Below are 23,011 nucleotides of genomic sequence, written 5' to 3'. Positions count from 1 at the left end.
AGTCTGAGTAGGAGAATGCTGTACTTGTTTCTTTGTCTTTAAGGCTGCTTTAGTCTTTGTCTCTGAAGCTGAAGATGGCTTAATATATAGTTGTGTAGGTCTGAAGACACCCTCAGAAGCCGATGCCTGCTCAGCGGCTCAGGACCCATCTGAGGGAATGATTTCCGAGTGTCCAATACCTTGAGTATCCAGAGGCCTAGTCGGCTCCACGTGGGAGTCGGTAGCGGCCTGTGGCTCTGAGGTAGCGGGTGCCAGGGGCTGCGAAAGCGCCTCATTGAGAACCGGCAAACTGGTGACTGGCCTAGTAGAGGCTTCGTCATCGGTTTTGGACCTCGGATGCCTATCCTTGTCCTTGCGTTTTTTGTAAACTCCGGTTGTTGGCTGGTCCGACGGCATTATATAATTAAATCTTCGGCCAAAGTAATGAAATGCAAAATCGAACTGACGCTTGATAGTGCGTTGGTTAAATCTAGCACAAAACTGACAGCTAGCAATGTTGTGATCAGGACCTAGGCAAGGAATACAGTAAGAGTGAAAATCCTTATGAGGTATTTGCTTCCCACAAGAAATACAATTGTTAACTTTTTCTGACATCGGTCTGGAGCAAGAAAAAAGTTTCAACGGGTACTTAGCTTTAATGAAGACTTCGGTTCTGAAATTCGGATTTGAAAATCTCAGGAGTCAGCCGACCGGCACTTGCGAACTGCTTTTGCTTCAGGCACCGTGCGGCAAGAAAGACTGAAGAAAATGGCGTCGGCTGCATCTTTTATACCCCTGGCGCACTGACGTCAGGGAAGAGGTGACAGCAACCGACGCCGGACCTAGACTTTGGAATTCTGGCCGACGAAGGGTAGCCTGCCAGCAGGATAACCCAAGAGTAATGACTGCAACAGTGAAACACGATGAACATCGACAATATTGAGTAATGACTGCAACAGTGAAACACGATGAACATTTACAATATTTAAGAAGTTATTATCAAGTGAAAACTTAATGTCAAAGAGTAAAAACTCAGTACAGGTGGGTAAAAATCAACAAACGCATTAAGACTATCAGAATTTCCTTTCCATAAAAGAAACACATCACATACAAAACACAAAGAATAGCAATTGCTCATTCCTAAACATCTTAGCATTTTCATTCTAAGTAAACCTTTCTTCCCATCTTGTTAAAACAAAATTGGCATATGTATTCGCGACTGGTGTGCCCATGGCTACAACCAGTCACTGATGATAAAATTTCTTATTAAACATAAACACATTATTGTTCAATACAATCTCAAGCATACAGCATAGCAATTGTCTGCCAGACCATTCAATTTCCACAGTATGTATGCTGTAAATAGAAAACGGTTTACAGAGATCGCCCACTGTCGCACCTACATGGCCTCTTTGTACAAGGGGTTAGGATTGTATTCCTCCCTGTCTGTTGATATACTACAATATTGACATGTCGTCAGTGTGCACTGCAACAGACGTCAGGGGGAGGACATCCTGAAAATTATGCAAGGCAAATGGGAACAGATGTCATCTCTAGAACATTGCCATGCAACCTAGTTTCCATGGAAGACTATGTACTTTGGAAAAGGTGTGACTTGAACTGTCCGCACAGAAGCGTACGTGGTCTCTGTGGCTTGGGGGGGAGGTAGAATAACTGCCTGCCTAGAAATAGGCTGTTCGACTGGATCTACTAGCAAAAATGATGTTAGTAAATTGCTTTTATAGGACCAAGTAGGGGCTATAAAGGGATGGTACACAATCTTGCAGAATTTATCTTGCTGGCAGGGAATTGAAGTAACAGTGAGTTCCACTTTTTGATTTCTAAATGATGTGGTGTGGAGGTGAATCAAATATGTCATCTGGTTTGTAGCATTCAAGTTAGAACTTCTGAATTTCAATTTTGTATCAGTAATATATTTGATTTTGTCAGATTTATAGTAATGCCCAGGGATCTGGAGCCTTAAGACAGGTAGTCCCCAGGTTGTAATATCTGATATCAGGCTGGAGCAGTAAGATAACAGTTGTTCAGATAAGGAAGACACCTGAAATTCTCTGAACCATGGGCGAACAGCCACTACTGCCACATGTATGGAAAAAAACATCATGGGAGCTGTGGTATGTCTGAAGGGGAGAGCTCTGAACTGGAAGTGACTGGCTCCAGAGGAAAGCGCTGATGTCTACTGGAGCACCTGTTTAATTTTATATAATAGTACGTGTCTTGTAAATCTATACAGCACATCCAATGGTCCCAGAGTCTCAGGTGAGCTGCAACTAGCATCATGCATTAGATACACACCCTAGGGGCTGAGATAAGTCCAAAAGGAATAGCTCTGAATTGGTAGTGACTGATATCACTTCCCAGGCGCATATGCTGATAGCCTTGCTGTAAACTTACAAGAATGGCCTCAACAGGTTTTAATTCTGGTGTCATACTGGGTTTTATTTCTCTATTGTAATAGCAGCAGATGAGCTGGTAATTCAATGCTATTCTAAGGAAGGAAAGGTCATTGGGGGAGGCATTTAACTATGTTGTTCTAAAGGGATACCCAAAGAGTTTGGAATGGAGAACGCAACAGTTGATTGGGGAGATCTAATGAAGAACTAGAAAATTGTTAGGAAGCCACTGTGAATCTGAAGTCTTGAACATGGGGAGGGGGAAAGAACATGCATGGTTTGGAAATCATCTCCAGTACTGTGAAACAGATCACCAGTTTCTGACAGGGACAAGGAAGGGAGCACCACCAGGAAGAGAAAAACCCCTGAGAGCCCCTCTCTTCAGCAAAGAAACTTAACGAAGAGGAGTGCATCCATCTGGAGGCTTGCCAGGGTGGATCGACCTGAAGTCCAAGTCTTAGGCTCATTGGTTCATAGAAGTTCAATAGGCTAATGACCAAAAAGGCTTTTAAAGACTAGCCAAGCATACCAAACACCTTGCAAGTTCTGAAATTCTTGATAAGTATAAGAAAGGATGTTAGGACATTTGTAAACAAGGGCCTGGGAAAAGAGCAATTAACAGACTGCCTGTGTCAAATGGAGAGCAGTGACATACCAGGTGTGAATTTTTACCAGCACTAAAAAAGAAAACCTAGAGGGAGGAAGGGACTCTCTCTCAAACACTAGTTATCTAAAAAGAAGATACAAGAAAAATAAAATCCTTACAGCTTAAGACTACAGAAACATCTGTCTTATCAGTCTGGTAGCAAATGAGATCTGAGGAGTTAGAGGTGGTGTGGTGCATTATGGTAAGAGGGAGGAGCTCGAGATTAAGATCTGAAGTGTGGAAAATGCAGCAGTCTCGAATCCGAAGACTGGATCTGTAACTCATCAGTGAGGAAGAATGAGAACAACAACATATCCTAAAGGTTTGCCTGATTTAGGATCACACTTGGACTTCATAACAGAAGGAAAGGAAGAGAAAGAGAGAAGATGAAAGGGAACTCTTTTTTTTTTTTTTTGGAAGGAAAAGAAATGGGAGTAGGTGAGAAAGCTGTCAGAAAGAAACCTGGTTAATAGAAAGGAAGGAACAGAGAACAGGTAAGTACGAGACTGGGTAGGAGAGAAGATGATAGGAAAGAAGCTAAAGAGTAGTTTAACTTGCTGGTCCGAAATAAATCTCTCAGAAACTGGAGGAGCTCTGGAGCTATGAAAACCTCTAGCATAATCTACGAGTGGCAAACAAGATCTGAGGCAGACTGGGTGAATGAGGCATTATGGGTAGAATGGGAAGTGCTCGAGCTTCGATCTCTCAGCTTGGAAAGCAGCCAAGTCGTATCTGAGGATCACATCAGAGACCTGCAAGTTGAGGAAGAATGCTAATGACATCATCAGATCAAGTGTTTTTTTGTTTTTGTTTTTTTTAATTTTTTGCTCCATAGTGGTCCTGTAAACTTGTCATGAATTGGTCTTAACTATACCATTTCCTGCCTTAGTGAGGCAATCAGAAAAAAAGATTAGTAAAGAAAGAGTACATCAACTAACTACGTGAAAGAAAATCCATACAAACTGCTAGACAGATTTGAAGTTCTTGGAAACGCATGCTCCTTGGCTCTATGACATAGCACAAAAGTAGTACAAGCTTCAGCTATGATTTGAACTTGGACCCTTTGGATCACTGCTCGGGTTGCTCTGCCATTAAACTAATGAAGCAGCTGGATTTTTGAAGCTTATGAAGTGAAATGATACTGTCTGCTACAACATTTAAATAATACATATTTCTCTCAGTCAAGTACATTCAGCAGTGATGCATACTGATCAACTCCATATCTTGGTTTTACCCCTAGCCAAATCATTAACACCACAATACACAGCTACCTGATGGTTCAAAGTTGCATTATTTAGCTGTACAAAATGTCAGCTACGCATAACGCAAAACAAGAATCCCTGTTGTTAATGGCAAGGAAGCAGACAGCGTATCTCAAAATGGTGTTTCTTAAAAAAACTGTAAAATCTCCATTTTCATTATGAAATTAATGCATTCGCAAATTTAAGACAAGTAAAGAAGCACACGTAATTTACTGAAGCATTACAGGCAAAAAAAAAAAAAAATCAAACAAGGAAATAAATAATCTAATAAATCTAGGATTAATGCTGCAAGTGGTAAGCAGATAATACAAAAGTTTAATTACCAAATGAAACACACACACAGGACAGTTACGGCTCAATAAAAGCACCATTAAAAGGCCCTGTGCTAATCAAAGACGTAAAATAAGCATGCAGTTTCCAGTAAAGTGGCCAATCTAAACAGAAGAAAGCAAGAAAAAAACTTAAAAAATGAATGACATGTCCAAGTATGCATAGTTGATGTAAACCGTATCCAATATACAAACACTGTTGATTTGTAATGCATGTTAGACTTTTATTCATCTGGCATCTTTCAAAGTCAAGGTGCCTTACACCAAGTCAGGTACATAAAACAGTTTAACAAATAGAAACAATGAGTATAAACACATTAAACTAGTGCAAATCAATGAGTCTAGGTAGACCGATTGTAAGATGGCCAAAATTACACACTGACCAATAAACAAAACTGTTTATCTGCCCCCACATATATCCATACAGATGACACAGTCCCTTAATTGACATAATCATGTGTGAGTTCACGCCACAATTGTGGGTTAGGAAAAAATTATTAATGTACTTGATGCTGGCTGTCAAAATTTGTAAGTGCAGTTTTTGCCAAGTTACAATCAATCCAGCTACCTACACCCCAAATCAGCTACAGATAAGCATGCATTGAAGTGCACTGACTCTTGACAAATGTTTATTATTTTGACTGAAGCAAATCCAAATAGGCTGCTGCAGACTGGGATGTTAAGTTGGCAGCTTTGCTTCTTTCCACTCCTCTGTACAGGTAATTTATGGGTTGTCTTAACACTGTCTGTGAAACAGTGATAAATATGCCATTCCTAATGATGACAACGTAGAACAATTAATTGGCTTTGTAATGGAGTGCAGACAAAATCTATCTCCCTATGTTCTGCTCCCAAACAAAACTGGCCATATGGCAACTACAAATCCCTAAATGACATATAAAACTGTATTTGGACAACAGATATTAAATATTCAAAGATAACAACTAGAAAGAAATTTACATCTTATCAATTCCACTTCTAAACAGTCTTCCAACTTTGTTTTAACCAGCTTTAAAGTGCCAAACATTACAAAAAGCACACAGGGCAGATAGAAACTAAGTCAGTAAGTTACCAATGCCTTCCTTATTTAAAGAAATGGTTCCCTATCAGAAGAGCGAACATTGAAAATAGCAAACGCTCTTCTGTCGAACTGCAAAGTTCTAAAGCTGAGAATGTCAAAGTCACGGACCAGCGATTGGGCCTTTCTCGGGACTTCGCTGTTTTGTCTACTGTGGTGCGATCTCGGAGTTTGTATACTTAAGTTGGGTGTGTGTGGGGGAAACATAACCCCACATCGGGGGTGTGGGGGGAGAAGCCCCCCAATTTGTGTGTGTGTGTGTGTATATATATATATATATATATATATATATATATATATATTTTGGAGCAGCAAATTTTTTCCTTGGGGAAAAAATTAGCTGATTCGTGACTTCGACATTTTTGGCTTTCGAACTTTATAGTTCGACAGAATAGCGTTCGCTGTTTTGATATAGACACAAAGAAATAAATAAATAAGCAGCATGGAAAAAGATTCTGACAAATATTTCAGTGTTGGCAAAATGGCCAAGTGGTTTAATTTGAGGAACTATTAACTAGATACAACTTGTAGTTATTTTAAGTATAAGTTTTAATCCAACAGTTTCCACTTAAATCCAGTGAATGTAGAAATGAAGACAAAATAAAAGTTATTCTTCAAAATACTATCTTGAACATTTGAAGTGTACAAAGAAAAGCAAAACTGAACACAAACAGCAGTACAAACTCACAAATAAGGTGTGACTCCGAGCAAATTAGTTAACTAGAGAGCAAAACAGGGTCATCCCTGAAGAAAGGCAATTGCACATAATGGGTTTACCTGGTCAACAAAGGACAAAACAGATATTTATCTCTGACACTGAGGAAGACTCTTAACTATATAGCATTTTCATGGGATGATCATGAAAAATGCCAACGCATCATAGCATACCTTGCTTAGTAAGAGCAGAGACAAGCATACTGTACAACACATGACATGGAAAGAGAAATCATAGAATATTGCTTTATAATATATAATATGGAAGAAAATGGGACTCAGGAAAACGTTAAATGCTTTGCATACATGGTTGATGCACAGTGATTTAAAAATACAACAGTGAATTTCCAAGTAAACCAAGGATTGTTGGTGCATATTTAAAAGATTTTTTTTTCTTAGAATACTAATACGCACATCAGAAGTCGTGCGTACAAACAAAACACAAACTAAATACAAAAACATTAGGAGCCCTCTTTCACAATCAAAGGGTTTACTTGTTGAGAGAGATGAGGAAAGCGCAGATGATGGAGTATGCATCTATAATCTGTATTTTGAGTGTAAAAGTATATATAGATTTATTATACATATCACAGATGAGAACCTTGACTCAAAACAGTCAAAGGAAATCTTTAGCTTCATGACTACCTTGTAATGCTTTCAAACTAAATCAGCTCATATTTGCAAACTGCAAACACAGAGACAGTGAACTGATCAGTGTCTTGTTCTTAACTTTCAGATAATTTCATGTACAAGTAAAATAAAACAAGTAGACACTGAACAGTTACACTTGCAAAGCACAAACAGTTAAGTAAAGCCAACAATTTAACCGCCACAGTGGCACATATTTACTAAGTGATAAATTTAAAGTTTTCTTAGGGGTGTTTAACTAATCCATCAGTGGTACTGGCTGTCATATTAGTTACTTTACTATGTCCATTTCTTCCTCCTCCGGCAATTTGCATATTTCTTTGGCTATATGCATTTTCATTTTTGTTTTGTTACCATCCATTATTCATAACAAAAAATATACTGCATATGAATTAAAATGATCCACAAATAAGGTAGCACTCAGGTACTGCAATAATAGAGTGGTTCAAAATTCCTTGTTGAAATTCTACTGCCCTATTCCCTATTCCTTTTAAGTTGAATTTATATTCCTGATTGCTGCCGCTTTCACTAGTTCAGTTTTATTTACGAGAAATAAGTAGGAAACAGCAGCTAAATGTCTGCCCTATCTTAACTGCTGCAGTTCAGAAAACAAAAATACTACAGCGTAGAGAGGAAAAGATGTATAAATACATGCTCAGGTTTGTAATATGGTTGGAGGACACATTTCACAACGTTTTCATATAAAACTTGAAGCCTGGCCCAGTGACAGAGAGGGATGAAGTCCTATAATACATGCAGCCTGTTTGGCTAGCAGCACACAAATGAGACTGAGCACCCTATACCAGGTGGAAGGAGACAGCTATGCCTGCCACTTTAGCAACATATAGAGTAGATGGGCAATCATCTGTGGAAAAAAAAGTCATGCAAGCCTGTGCTGTTGCAATGGTGTGTGCACTGATGAGTTGAGGCAGTAGGAATATATGGAAGCACAACTCTCTCCTCCCCCAATGTAGTAGCCTCAGAATACACTCATTTGAGCGACCAAACCTTCCTCAATTGGGTATAACACCGACTGTAAATGTCGAATTTCTCAGTGGCAAACGGTCAGAATATCTTACAAAACACCGAATGCGACATTTCCAACTGCTCTACCACCTAAATAAGTGCTACAATGGGTCAAAGGAAGGGGGGTATTTTGCGTTACGCAGCAATTGCGTTCGCAATTATGAGAATTTGCTGCACTGCTTTTGAACATTTTACGATCGGCCATCCACCGGCCGATCAAATGAATGTATACCAGTACCCTCCACTGAGTTCACAAGACCTTTATGGGATCAGTATCTGGTTCATTCCCTAATGACTTTCCAGGGGACTGAATGCGTTTAATAAAGTCCCTCAGGTGGGAAAAAAATGGGGCGCTTGTCTTTCGTCCAGTATGGGAGATGCCTAGCTCTCACCCTGGAAGGGGCGCAAAAAGGGGAAGCATTGAGCAAACTGTTTAGGATGACTTAAAAAAATGTAGTGCAATGTGTTACAAACTAGGCACATCCACGTGATCAAACTTGAAACAAAGTGCAAAACACAGTATCATTACATTCACTAATCTTTGTTTGTAGTTAATAAAACATTAAAAATCATTTAAAGTATTTATAGTTTAAAATGTAATTGGTCTCTACCTTCTCACCTCATATGAGTCACATACCTCAATGTTGGACTTCAGAAGTATGCTAGCAGATGTATTAATTTGCCTGTTCAACATGGACAATTTGTCTGCTCCTCGCAATCAAAACATTTTAAGACAGTGCTATTTTCTTTATTAAAAATGATGGTGGGGGTGGGAGGGAGTCAGGGAATACACAAACAAAAAGCATTTTCCTCATTTATTAAATTACCAGCATGACTTAAAGAGCTATCACAGAAAGCTCAGCGCATCAAAACCATGACAACTACATCTGCATCCCAAAATAAAATCAGACGTGACCCTGCTTCTGTAACAAATCTAAAAAAGCAGCCCTAGCTCAAAGTATATCTTTACAAAAAATTAGTTAAAAATGAATTGTTAGTTTATAAGCCAAAACCTGAGAAAAGTCAACATATTAAACTGTAGAAAAAGAGATGGGCAGCTTAGAATTATCAAAGCTGTAACCCTGTACTCTTACAGAGAACCACTTTGGAATTCTGAATAAAAACTCATTTTAAAATGCTTTACTTTGTTAATCTTCATTTTTACTTTCAGAACACAACATAAAATCCTGATTTCGTTAGGGATGATAAGGCACTTATAAATAACAATACATCAAGACTCTTTGGAGCAAAACACAGACAATATAATACAATGTCACACGTTGATGCTTGCAAAAATGACACTTACTGTTATCAGACAACCTGAATAGTTTTTGTGACCTGAGAGTAGATATCTTTGTTAAACTACGTGGCAAAGCAGAGTCACACTACAAAAATGAAGAACCATGATAGAAGCATGTCTGAAATTAACATGTAAACAGTACTAATTCATAAGAATTATTAACTTAAAGCTTAGACATGCTGAAAGTGACTAGACCCATCATGAGATCGTTTGGGTTTTGTAATACAAGTTTTTTTAGTTAAATTATATAGACCCTCTGTACAGCCTTCTGAAAAAAAAGCTATCTTCCTCATATATATTTCTAATTACCTATGATTAGTTTGCTTCTCTGACAGCCAATGATAGTTGTACTTTGTCAGGCAAAAATGGGCTCTGAGCTAGGCATAGGATTTCAACTGGCAGGAATCAAGGTCTATTTTGCAAAAGACTTCTACTAATTTTTCATGAAAATCTCTCAAAGGCACCAAAGGTGCTTTCTACTCAGCACACTAAGACATCATCTGGGATGCAATTTCAAAGCAAACAATCTTGACAGTCATTAACAAATGACACAGCAAAGCTGTAGTCATGTCTAAGGAAGAAGCAATGTCTGCATATGCTGGCAGAACACTACACCAGAGGAAGTAACAGCCAGCATTGTGTGCAAGAAGCCACTTCAAGAATACAGCTATGGAGTCTGAATTTGAAAAGCAACATTAACTGATAATACAGAACATTTCTGCACAAACTAGTAAGGCTTTAATCAGCTAAAATGAATTGAAACAATCTTTATACACTTAAAACTGTCTTGACACACAGCCAAGGACAAAAGCATTTAAAAATGTTCCAAACAAAATTTTAGCACTTTTATTTACTGATTCTTATATATTATATATACTTTTTAAATAAACAGCACTTTTGATAGTGTCGTTTCAGCAATATATAACAAAATAATTTTAGATTACCTGCATCACTGCCTACAATGAAATAGAAAAAAAAAACTCATTAATAACCTCTGACAGCAAAATTCTGTAATGTAAAATGTAATGAACCAAAACAATGCATTAAATATTTTCATGTACATATTTAGATGGTGATCAATCAGTCAATCAATGCAGACCATCATAGACTGTATGGAACACATGCTTCATTTTGCATAGAGTGCACTAACCTCTGATGGCTGAACATGCAATAAAACACGTTCAGTAACAACCCAAAACAGTGAAGGAAGGCATCACAAGAGCTGTTATACAACATTTCAACACTTAAATTATATTCTTTGTCAGTTTATGGTATGTGGAATGCAGCTTTGAAAGGGGAAAGAGGTAGTTGCTTAAATTATGTCAAAGAATACAGTGCCTTAATGGCTGTACCATCACTCTGCCATTTCAGCCAGCAGATGAGTACTTCAATAGACAGTGACAGGTGGTGTAAAGTCTCTTTGGTTAAGAAAATGCTGCTGACACAATGCTTACACAATGGCCATGTGTTCTCTTACACAAAAATGAGAGATCCTTAGACATGCTGCAGAGAAGACCAACACCCTCCATTTAGAGGGAACCTGCATTTTATCAGATCTAGAATATATAGATATGCCCTATTTTACTGAGAAAAGCCTTACTTTCAATATGTACAGAATATAATATTTTGGAATGTGTTACTGTATTTCCATGTGTCAAAAATGATAGTAGTGGTTTTACAAAAAAGAAACTAGATTGTTTTAGAAAGTTGTGTAAAATGCTCAGTGCACTTGCCCTCATTATTTATATATATATATATATATATATATATATATATATATATATATATATATTTTTTTTTTAGTCTAATTTCACTGCCAGTACCTACTGTTTGGAGGGTGGGATGGGGACGGGACAGAGTTAAAAAATTTGCCTTGATTATATTTTGTCACAAAAGATCATCAGTGAATATAAGTCCAGTAGAAGAGGGTGGTGCAACTTGTAATGTTTCACTGACATTGAATTCTCATATGCAGGAACCACCAGTCACAGGACTCAGCCAACAGCATGCTCAAAGGCACAATTACCAGCCTTGCCATTTACAGCAGGTCCAAGTAAAAGTCAGGATGATGCACTCAACAACTCAGTGGCTTTGTTCTCGTAGTCTATAGCAAGGCTGATAGCAGCAATACTTTTAACTGCCTGAAAAAAGAAATGGGGAAATTACAGTATGATTAATCAGAAGCATTTTTTTCAACAGATAATGCTTTTTCAATCAGGAGAAACTACAGTAACTACTTTAAAGGGAGCTTTCAATAAATAAAATATACTTTCTTTATGATTATGAAAACAAAGCACTATGTATGCTACTTCTTGTAAAATGTCAAATCATGTATAATCTTCAAAGAACAGCCACAGAAAACATCAGTTTGTGATCACTGGTGGCAGACTGATGCTATCAGAATATAACAGTACTGGAAATTCAGCATGCAGCACACACTTGGCTTTGATGTCAATACGATCAGAATAGTGAGCATTCTTTCTCCACATCATGTGTTTTGACTTACTGTCCAATAATGACAACAGCACAGTAGGGAATAGGATACAGCTCTTCTGGTCTGTTAAAATGATAGTTAAGTACTTACCATAATGATACAGCAGTGTTGTTTGTTTCCGTCCTCTTCAATTTGTGGTTTTCTGATCCAACATGGTTCCGATGCTGGCCTTTCTTCAGAGACTTGCATTTCCAGACCTCTGGCTCCTCTACCCATAATATCCCACTCTTCCACACTAACCTCACATCGAGTTTGTCCCAGAAACCACTTTTCATACCCCCAGAAACAGCTAAACCAGGATCATACTACCAGACTCCAAAGGAGGGAACTTCGCCACTTGGCAAATAAACCCCACCAGGAGGGGGATAGGCAGGAGGGATGGATGAAGAGGACAGCAACAGACAATACAGATCTATTGTTATAGTAAGTAAATAATTTTCATATCTGATGTTGTCTTTTCTGTTCATCTTCAACATGTGGGACAGAGTTCCCATATGTTTAGCTTCCTAGTGAGGCTCTAGGAGAGAACATTCCTCAGACTGGTGGAACCAAAAGAGGTCCTGGACCACGATTAAACATCCAGTTTATAATGGGATACAAAAGTAAGATTACTAGCCCAAGTAACCGCTGCACAAATGTCATCAATGAAGACTCTGGAGAAAAAAGCAGTGGAAGTTGCTATTGCCTGGTGATGACCATTATATTTTCTATACAAATACCTTCCCTTCAAATTATACACAAGACAAATGAAATCAGACAGCCAATTGGCTAGGGTACTTTTCAACACTGGTCTGCCTAGCCTGGCCTTGGAAAAGGAAACAAAAAACTGCTGCATTTCTCTAAAAGCTTTGGTGCTGTCCAGGCAGAACTTCATCTGTCTATGAAATTCTAAACAATGCAACCAATATTTACCTTTATTAGTAAAGTTGGAAAAAAATAAGGGCAAGTGAATACATTAGATCAAGGTGGATTTAGAAGCCACCTTTGGAAAAAAAAGGAGGGATTAGTCCTAAGGGTAACTCTGTCCTTGTAAAAAATAAACAAATACAAATCAAGTACAAAGGAACAGAAGACAGAGCCTGCAAATCAAACTTGCCTGGCTGGCATAACATCCACCAGGAAGATGGTTTTCCACAACAACTTCACAGAAATGGAAGCAGAGGGCTCAAAATGAGGACAGGCCAAGACTGAAACAAAAAGCCAAATATCAGGGAGGTATGGGATCCTGAACTGGAGGGCATAATAAGAACATACCCCTCAAAAAAGCCTTGGAAATTCTGAGAGATGCCACTGGAATGTTATCCCTGCCAAAGTGGAAGATACAGACAGCAGTCTGCTGTACCTTGATGGTTGAATAGGTCAACCTTGAATGAAACAAGCCGAGAGAGAAAATCAAGGATATCATCCAAAGGAGCTGAGAAAGGTACTAGATCCCTAAAAGAAGCCCAAATTATGAAGCATTTCCATTTACTAGTATAAATCTTCTGTGCAGAAGGCTTCTGAGAAGAAGACAAAATATTAACAGCTCTATCAGAGAGCTCGGGAATCCTGGCCATCAAAGAACATGGAGAAACCATGCGGTTAACTTGATGGTATGAAAACTGGGAGAAGCAATTCCCACTGGGTCTTAAATCAATGGCAGAACTGGGTCAGGCACCCAGGGTGGATGCCAAAAATGAGGCCACAGGAAAGGGAACCAGACCTATTGGGCCAGAATGGAGCAACAAGAATCCCTGCTGCTCTGCAAAGAGCTGCTTTCTGAAGAAATTTCACCATGGGGGGGGGGGTGATTGGATATGCATAAAGGAGACCCAGGGGCCAAGAGAGTCCCTTGGTGACTGTCCCTTGGGGGGGGGGGGGGACTAGGATGTAAAAACTGCTGCACTTCATGTTGGACTGCATGGAAAGGAGACCACAGCAAGGGGTGCCCCAGCATAAGAAAATGTGAGCTACACCAGATTCAGGGATCATTCATAAAAAGAATGTTCCTGCTCAAACTATCTGCCCAGATGTCGGACTTCCCCAGGATGTGCATTGTCATCAGAAAATGTTGAGAGGAGATTACCCACTACCACTCCCTCATGGCCTCACAACAAAGAAGATACAAATGGATTTCCTCCCTGCTTGTTTAGGTACCAGACCAATAGTATATTGTCTAAATGAACCAAAACCATGCCCCTAGGGAGAAGTTCCTGCAATGCAAGGTGGACCACTGTCATTTCTGAGACACTGATGTGAGGATTGGCCTTGACAGAAGACCACATTCCATGAACAGTCTTCCCTCTGAAATGTCCCCTCCCCCAGGTTGAGACTGGAAAATAATTAAGGGTTGCCTGGCAGCCATGAGAGCGGACTCTAACAACCACTGTACCGGAGTCCAACAAATGTTTGTAATAGACACTGGTAAATCCATGAGGTATGTTACATTTGACCAAGGAGCTGTTAACATCCAATGTAAAATTCATATGCGGTACCTCACCAGAGGCAACAGACGAATTGATGCAGCCATGAGGCCCAACAGCCTCAAGACCTGAGATTCTGGAGGTTTGTGGGATAGGTATGTGGGATCGGATAAAAAGAAAAGCCTCTGCATGAAGAGAATTTAGTCTGTGATGTGGAAGTTTTGCTGACTGAGATTTCTGCACTCTGATCAATGATGCATTGCAGGGGTAGTGAGGAGCCAATCATCCAGGTATGGAAACATCTGGCATCCCTGCAGTCACAACAGCCGTGTATTTTGTGAATATCCAGGAGACTGTGGTGAAACCAAAGGACGCTGTTTGGACTTGATAATGACTGGCACCCAGAAGGAAGCACAGAAATCTCCTGGAATGCCTTGCAATCTTGATCTGATGGCAGGCATCCTTGAGATTGATCAATCACATCCAGTCCTTTCTTCAAAAGAGAGAGAATGGACTGTACTGTGACCATATGGAACTTGGTCTGTTTGACATACTGGTTCAGTCTGCTTAGATCCAAAATTGTTCTGAGGTCCTTGTTTATCTTTGGCATGAAAAAGAATCCTGAACAGACCTGGACCCTCACCTCTGGTGGGACTTCTTGGACAACTCGGTTCCTCAGCAATTTCTGAATCCTGAGTTTTGCTTTTCTTCTCTGATGGGGCAGCACGTCTGGAAGAGATTTCCTTGAACCTTTCGGAGAAAACAAAAATGGTATCATATAACTTCTGGATATGACTCTCAACACCCAGGTGTCAGATCAGCGGGCTTCCAAAGCTTTGGGTGGAGGACCAAGGAAACTCAGACTGCCTCCAGAGTGAGAGAGTTGGGCAACTTTTCAGGTACTCCAAAAAAGCTGCACTGATAATGCTACACAGAAGCATTGATGCTGCAGACTGCCACTGCCAGTTGAGCGGCATTCAGTCTGGCTGCTCCCTGCCACAAGGGGCCCCTCCACTTGGAACATCTTAAAAAGACTGCTGTGACTTGTGAAAAGACAGCCACTTGCCCCCTTCTGATTCCTGGAAAAGGACTGCTGCGAGGTGGCAAGTCGCCTTTTCATTCTACCTGCTCCTAGTAAGCGTCACTTTGATCTTTGGGCCAAACAAGGAGGAACTGCAAAAAGGACGCATTGACAAAGGACACCATAAAGCAGTCTGCAAAATTACATAACTGCATCCAGGTCTGCCAGTGCATGGCAATGCTAGTGCCCACTGCATGATATATGCCATCAGCCACATTTGAAATCAAGCACATAGACATATTTGTAACTGACTGGGTTGTTGACAGCTGGACCTCCAGTATTTTCTGGATCCCCAAGGGCTGTTGTGTCTGTACCACTTTTGACACTTCTGACACGAGGTCATGTTGAAGTCTTGTCAAATGTGTCAACTTGTTTTAGCACTCTAAGCACAAAGGTCACTGAAGCATAAGTATGCTTTCCTAGACAGTCCAAAGCCCTAGACTCCGTGTTTGGGGAATGGACAGAGGAGCTCTCCTTTGAAATGTCCTTTCTGGTTACCACCACCACCATGATGGCATCAATAGCTAGCCACTTACTCCAGTCAATCGCTCCTTAGGTGGGGCCAAGATTCAGTCAGGGGATTGGTTCCACCAGATCTGGATTTCTTCACGCCCACCAGGATACCAAATCAATCAGTGCATCCGAAGGGGGAATCACCCAGGACATGGCTGGGCCTGTGCCAAAGGCCTCTAAAAATACTGACTCCTCCGGAGAATGGAGAAGCTGCTTTGGCAGTCCAACCCCCACATTGGCAAAGAAGCTCCATAAGATTGCCAAAAGAGGCATCATCATGGGTGAGACTTGCAGCAATCTTCTCCATCCTCAAGGTGAGTGAGTATCATCTGTGAGGGATTCCTCAGTGAAATTTAAGTGCTTCTTTTTTTTAAGAGACTTTTCCCATGACCATCCTGGATGGGAAAATTCAGGGGGGTGGAAGAGTCAAGGGGCCCTGGATGTAGGGGACATGGAGTCTTAGAGGGGTGAGCTGTCTGAGAGCCACCCAATGGACATCTGTGGGTCCAGAAGATTTCCAGTGAATGCACACCACTCTGTCTCTGGCGTGGTAAAAAAGCTCTTCATTGTGTCAAAAGCCATAGCCAATGCCAGTCACCCACAGCCAACACTCCTCAAGTCCTCAGACCCCAAAGAGATGCTGGTCTCTATGACCTGACCCAACCAGCCCCAACACCGAGACCTGAGGCAAACTGGGATGACTCCAACATCTGGAAAGTTGAACACGACCCTGGAATTCCAGCCCCAAACTTTCAGCAGTGGGCTATGTTCAGCTGCAACATCACCAGAATCAAGAATGCCAAGGAAGAGGTCGACGTCTGAAGAGGCCAAACCATCAGAGCCAACTGAGGTGGTGGTAAAAGGGTCAAATACATAAAATCCGGTGCCTGAGGGACCAGTGGAGGAAAAGAAAAGAATGAAGCCAAAGCCTCAGGCACCAGAACCAAGGAGGCAGGAAGTCCTAGATGTATCTGGGCCTGCAAAAAGCAGAGCATGAGGTGCTCCAAGTTTGACACCTAAAGACAACCTATAACATGATTACACAGAGCCGACAAAGTGACTGATGCAGGTCATACCCTTCTCCCAGTGCTGGGGGTCTGAGCATATTGGGGAGCTCAGATCTGAGATGAAGATGGGGAGGAAGTCGAAGAAAACTTTTTAGGTGTCACTGGTGAAAACGAGGCATGAACCCTGACAGAAATTTCCAGCCCCTTGACCAAGAAGGGGCCGGGAATACTGAAAGACTGGGAAACAGTTTTCTCCAAAGCCTGATCCGATGGGGACTGGCTCCGAGAACACAGAGCCGGCCCAGATGCCACAGCAACTGAAGGAGCCGAAGACCAGTGGCTTTCAGGTCTGGCTGACTGGTGGAAAGGGAAGCCACTCTTTTGTTATCCCTCTTCTCCTTTTAATGGACCTTGAAGTCCTTAGAATACTCCTGGTCTGTCCTCTAAGGTTTCTTAAAGGAAGAAGAAACCAAAGCTGATGACGTGGCACTCAAGAGTAACAATCCCTTCAGTATTAACTTAGCTGATGACTTGTTCAGTGCCCAGGCCCCAAAGCCCAAACAGATGCTGCAATCTGTGTCTAAATGAGAAGCTCCCAGCCAATAAATGCACCAGTCATGGGAGTCCTGTGTGGGGAGCTTGTAGCCAAAGGCCATGCATTTTTTAAACCCCCCCCCCTTCCTTATCTACAACAAATCTAAGGAGAAAGAAAGGGTTAGCAGGAGAGAAAAAAAAACAATAGAAGTACTAGGACCCTAATCCACCTAACTACCTAGCTATCTATAACTCTACAAGACGCAGACGCACACTATAGAAAACAATGACCTAACACTATAAAACACAATAGAGTTAGTTTTTTTTCCACATGAGAGAAAAAGCTCAGCAATAACACCTAACCTAAGAAAAACACCTAAGAATGTAAGAGGAAAAGCAGACAAAATATTCCAAAATTATCTAATGATCTGCTCAATGGGGCTTACAGTTGTGCTGCTATCCCTTCAGGTAGCAAATGAGACATGGAGTAAGTGTTGGAGAGTGGGGTATTATGGGTAGAAGAGGTGGAGCTTTGAAACAGAAAGTCTCTGAAGAAAGGCATGCATCGGATCCCAGTTAGATCTGATAACCCACAGGCTGAAGATGGATGGAAAAGAAAACATCAGATCTACACAGTTCCATCTGCCCGAGCTTCAGGTGGAAGAGCCAATGGTACTTGTCAATAAAGACCCCAGAGAATTTTCTTTTAAATGACTTCAACAGCACAAAACTGAATCCATAAACAAAAAAGTTTGCATAATTATCCACCATAAATTAAACCCTCTCCAAAACAAAAGCTTGCATCTCAAACATAGATGTGATATGACCAATCTAAAGATGTTTGGCTTATGCTGTTTTAGTAAACAGAACTGAAATTAAATGGAATTTGCATAAGTGAATCAATAAACCTGTAAAAAAAATACAAAAGAAAGAAACACAAAAAGATGATAAACACAGCAACCTAAACAATTTGAACCCCACATTTCAAAACAACTCATACACATGGCCCCTCTCTGGTCCATTTACATTTTTCTTTAAATTTACTGGAAAAATAAGAGCTACCACCCATATCATCTACCACAACAGATTTTTTTAACTCTTCTTCCTAACTCCCTAACCATCTCTCTTCTCACTGCCTTACTCAGTTCAGAAAACATCGCCACCTCTTCCACTCCCCCCAAATGGTATTAAATATTTAGCAGGGTGTTTACATTTTTCTTCTATAACACACTTTTTGGCCACTACCAACACTCCACGTTTAACATACTACAGCTTTCACTGCTATCTTTTTTACCTTCATTGATTATACTCATCTGCAGGGTATCTCACACACAGACACACAAAAAAAATCACAAGCAAGTACCATGTCTATTCTGAAAGCAAACCCCAAAACAGGACACATTACACTATATATATATTTTTTAATTTGCACATTAGCACCTCAGTATGTAAATCCCTTCAAATATGTGCATGATTATTGCAAACAGAAAACAGCTTCAGCAGTGAAAGCGGACAGACAGAAGTACAAAAATAAGACTATTTACAGTAGCACTGCCACATTATTCATCAGGCATTACCATTAAAATGCAACTGATAGCAAAAACAGTATTAAATAATCTTAGACAAGCATAAGAAATGTGTTCAAGTTAAATATACTAATGAACAATTATAAAATTAACATCTAATGCAATAAAAGGATTACACAGACAATAACCTTAGTGTAAAGAGCACTTGAGTGAAGCATCATCATTTATACCATGCTCTGCTCTGGTGCAGTTCAACTGTGTTTGCCATGTTAATTCACAGTATAAGTAAACTGTTATTTACATTCACACTCATGACACCTTAATTTTAGGCCTGCAGCACTGCAGAGTTAAAACAAACTTCATGATCTGCACCTCCACTGTGTTTTAAGGTATATTACACAAATCACCTTTAGTTAAAGCATAAATATGTTCCCTTATGAAGACAATGTAACGCTGCTCCATTTTATATACATACAAATGGACACATATGCACAATGCCACGTACATTACACATTCTGTTGAGAAGTCAGCTCTACCAACCATTTCACTTTATCAGAATGTCCTCGACTCATTCACTCCTACACAGCGACCTGCATTACCCCATGGTTGGCACCAACAATGCCACAGCCCAAAATACATGCTGGTAAGCACACCTGCACTACTACTGCATGTTGCAAGCTTTAAATCATGTTTTACAGTATTTTCTCAAGCATTCACATATACAGAAATGAAGTCAAACTGCACCATTAGTGTGCATCTGTAAATACAGCAGTTCAAAAACAGTGTTCTCATTTACACTTATAAAGAAATATACATTTTTCTACTCATTAGTACACCAGAAAAAATAATTTCAAATATCTATTTTCCTTTCATCTCTGTGTGTTCCTCAGCAATCTACTGTAAGCAGAACAAACCAAATGGCTTTATGCTGCAATTTTGGTTATTTGATGGAAAAAAAAAAAAAAAAAAAAAAACTTTCGCCATGAACTGCCTATTAGAACATGGAAATGGTCAGGCACATGACTGGTTGGAAAGCAGCTGTCTTCAGATATCTGTCCATTCCAACCACTTTTATGCTCAGGCAGCTGTCTTTGTGCAAAAGAACCATGCTAATTTCCTTCTTAACCTTCCATGCATCATATTCAACCAAAGAGAAAGAAGCAAAATCAGGCACAGAGTTTTAATACTGTTCCTAGACGCTTAGAAAGTTGTTTAAATATCAGATATTGCATTAGCTTGTAATACTATGGCACACCTCATCACAAAAGGTTTTTCATCCAGAAAAAAAGAAGTCATTGGTCCCCTCTACACATCACTCATTAGACCCATTATAGAGTACAACGCCCCTTTTGGTATGTACCTCACAAGATATCTACAACAACTGGAAAGGCCGCAGAAATACCTCACAAAGAGGATTACCGGCCTCAAACAGATGCCTTACGCAGACCGTCTCAAAAAACTCCAGCTTTACTCCATCGCATATCGCCTACTCGGAGGTAATCTCTGCCTAACATACAAAGCTATGTCAAACCCAGAGCTGTTGGACATGCTCCACTTAAAGAAATCCCAATCCCTCCGAGCTACTTGCTCTACGGACCTAAACCTTGTCACCACAATAAACAGAACATGCCGGAGGGATAGATTCCTGACCCAGAGACTTCCCATACTCTGGAATAAACTACCTATCTATATCAAACAAAGCTCCTCATTAGCACTCTTCAGGAAAAATCTTGATGATTGGATGGGAAACAGGAAATTCACCCTGGGAATCACCTCTGTGGCTCTGCTCGACAGTGGCACAGGAAAATAATTTTCTTGGGTGGCAAAAGCTAGGGTACCCTTTTGGCTGGGCTTGTATAGGCCCCAGGGCCGATAGCCTAGTACGTACCTATGAAGTCTAAACTGACTGCAGTTCTCAAAGCTGCCAAGACAACAAGACTGGCAATAACATGCATTTTCTGAAGGATACCTAGCATTTTTTGGATATTACTACATCTCAAATGTGGAGTACAAGAATCAGGGTTAACGCCAAATAACCAAGAAGATACAAAATAAGGGACAGAATTTAAGTATTGCTCCTAGACATTCAAAGTTGTCACAATAACAGATTATCAAAAAGAGTAGGGGAAGATCCTAGGTACCCTGGTGAAATTTCCCATAGTCATTATGAATACCACCTCAGGTCTCCCCTGAAATGAGGCAACTGGCATAATGGGACTAACCTGGTCAAAGTGAAAATAAATGCGTGTGTACATATAAAATGTTGTATGTAAACATGTAAATATACTTGTGTGCATGTGTGTACATGTACATTTTAGGAGTCAAACCTGAGTGCTGTAGCGTTCCGTGAGTGGTCTAACCTGTAGGAGGAGTTTGTTACAGTTTAAAGGGACAATTCCAGTTTTAGAAATCTGGACTGAAAAATCCAAACTAATTCATTCCACCCACTTACAAACATCATCACCCACCTCAAGTCTCAGCCTACTTAAATACCAGTTTCGTCCATTGACCCTGTCCTGTTTTCTTCCCCAAGTGAACACATGCAGTGTTATTAGGTTCATACTATTTCTGTAACAATCTTTTTGTCCTGCAGCTAGTAGTCTGTCTTTACTGACCAAATTGAATCAGGAAATAACAGTGAAAGTGAAAAATAAAAGTTATGTACTCACCATAACTAGGCATCTGTGTTGTCCACTTTCATTCTTCCTCAACATATAAGTTACAGATCAGATCTTTGGATCTAACTCCACAGCATATAACAGACTTTGGATCCAACTCTCAAGCTCCTTCCTTTATCAATAATGCCCTAGTCAATCCACAATACTTCAGACTGAGTTTGCTGCCATAATGATTTAAGTAAAATATAGAAGAGGAGAATAAAATTAGAGCAGGGCTCAAACCTGGAACTATAGGTTCCAAACAAATACCCATAAGGTCACTCCAGATGATGATTGGAAGGAAGAAGGAGTAGAGAAAGTTGAGAAAGAATGAAAATGGAAAACACAGATGCCTAGTTATGGTGAATACTTAACTTTTATATCTGGTGTCCTTTTCATTCTTCCTCAACGTATGGGACACAGTCCCCAGCTACATAAATCTTGGATGGCCCTCATGGAGGGATATTCCAGAGAAATGCTGAACCAAAGGCATCTCTACTTCTGGAAATTAAGTCTCATATATAATGAGTAACATAGGTATGAGCACTGGACCATGTGGCTGCTGCGCAAATATCATCAATGGAAGTTCTTGACCAAAATGCAGATGAAGTGGCCATGAATCTAGCTGTGTGCGCCTTAGGTGGTTTTGGTAAGAATAAATTCAGGAAATGCAGTTAGTTATCCATTTGATCAATGTAACTTTAGAAATTGGAGATCCCAGACTACTAGGTAAAAAACAGACAAACTGGTCTGTTTTCCTGAATTTCTTTGTTTTGTGAAAGTAGAAATGTAATTGTCTATGCATGTCCAACATGTATAGCACATATTCTCCTTTGTTTGAAAATTCTGAAAAGAAGACTGGTAGATGAATGGTTCGATTAATGTTAGATTCAGAAGTCACTTTTGGTAGGAAAGAAGGGTTGGTCCATAAGGTAACCTTGTTTCTATGAAAAATAATGTTAAGGGGCTTTCGGCGAAAAAGCCTGGAGTTCAGATATCCTTTTGGCTGAAGTAATAGCCACTAAAAAGGCCATTTTTCAGGATAGGGACTTGATGACATGAAAGGATTTTGAGTCCAACCTTGAAGTACTACTGTTAAATCCCAGTGAGGTGAAGGATCTTTCACTGGAGGTCTAAGCAAGAAGCTGCCTTTTAAAAACGCCTTACATAACTCAGAAGCAGCCAAACAAGACTTTTTATTCACTGAATGATAACTTGAATTGGCTGCCAATAGTACTTTGATCGTGGAAAAACTAGCATCTTCTTTAAACAGAGAAGCTAGAAAGTCTAGTACTGCTGAGACAGGGGCAGGGAATGCATCAATAAAATTTTCCAGAGGCCAGACTGAAAATCTTTTCCATTTACATTTGTATATCATGTCAGTGGAGCCTTTTTGTGAAG

At 40.1% G+C, this 23,011-nt stretch overlaps 1 protein-coding gene across 1 annotated transcript in view; it reads right to left on the bottom strand.

Moving 5' to 3' along the window:
- Positions 1-4,833: 4,833 nt before the first annotated feature.
- Positions 4,834-23,011, bottom strand: part of ZZEF1 (zinc finger ZZ-type and EF-hand domain containing 1) — a gene marked incomplete in the record, with an annotated part of 3,903,331 nt that continues 3,885,153 nt past the window's right edge. The window contains 1 exon segment of the mRNA XM_044082903.1: positions 4,834-11,537. Within this exon segment, the coding sequence (XP_043938838.1) occupies positions 11,457-11,537 (81 nt within the window).

This window comes from Protopterus annectens, chromosome 9.part0 (genome assembly GCF_019279795.1).
Source record: "Protopterus annectens isolate FY-2018-M chromosome 9.part0, PAN1.0, whole genome shotgun sequence".
Classification (NCBI taxonomy): Eukaryota; Metazoa; Chordata; order Ceratodontiformes; family Protopteridae; genus Protopterus; species Protopterus annectens.
Note: the sequence above shows the minus strand (reverse complement) of the source record. Positions and strands in the feature narration are given on the sequence as shown.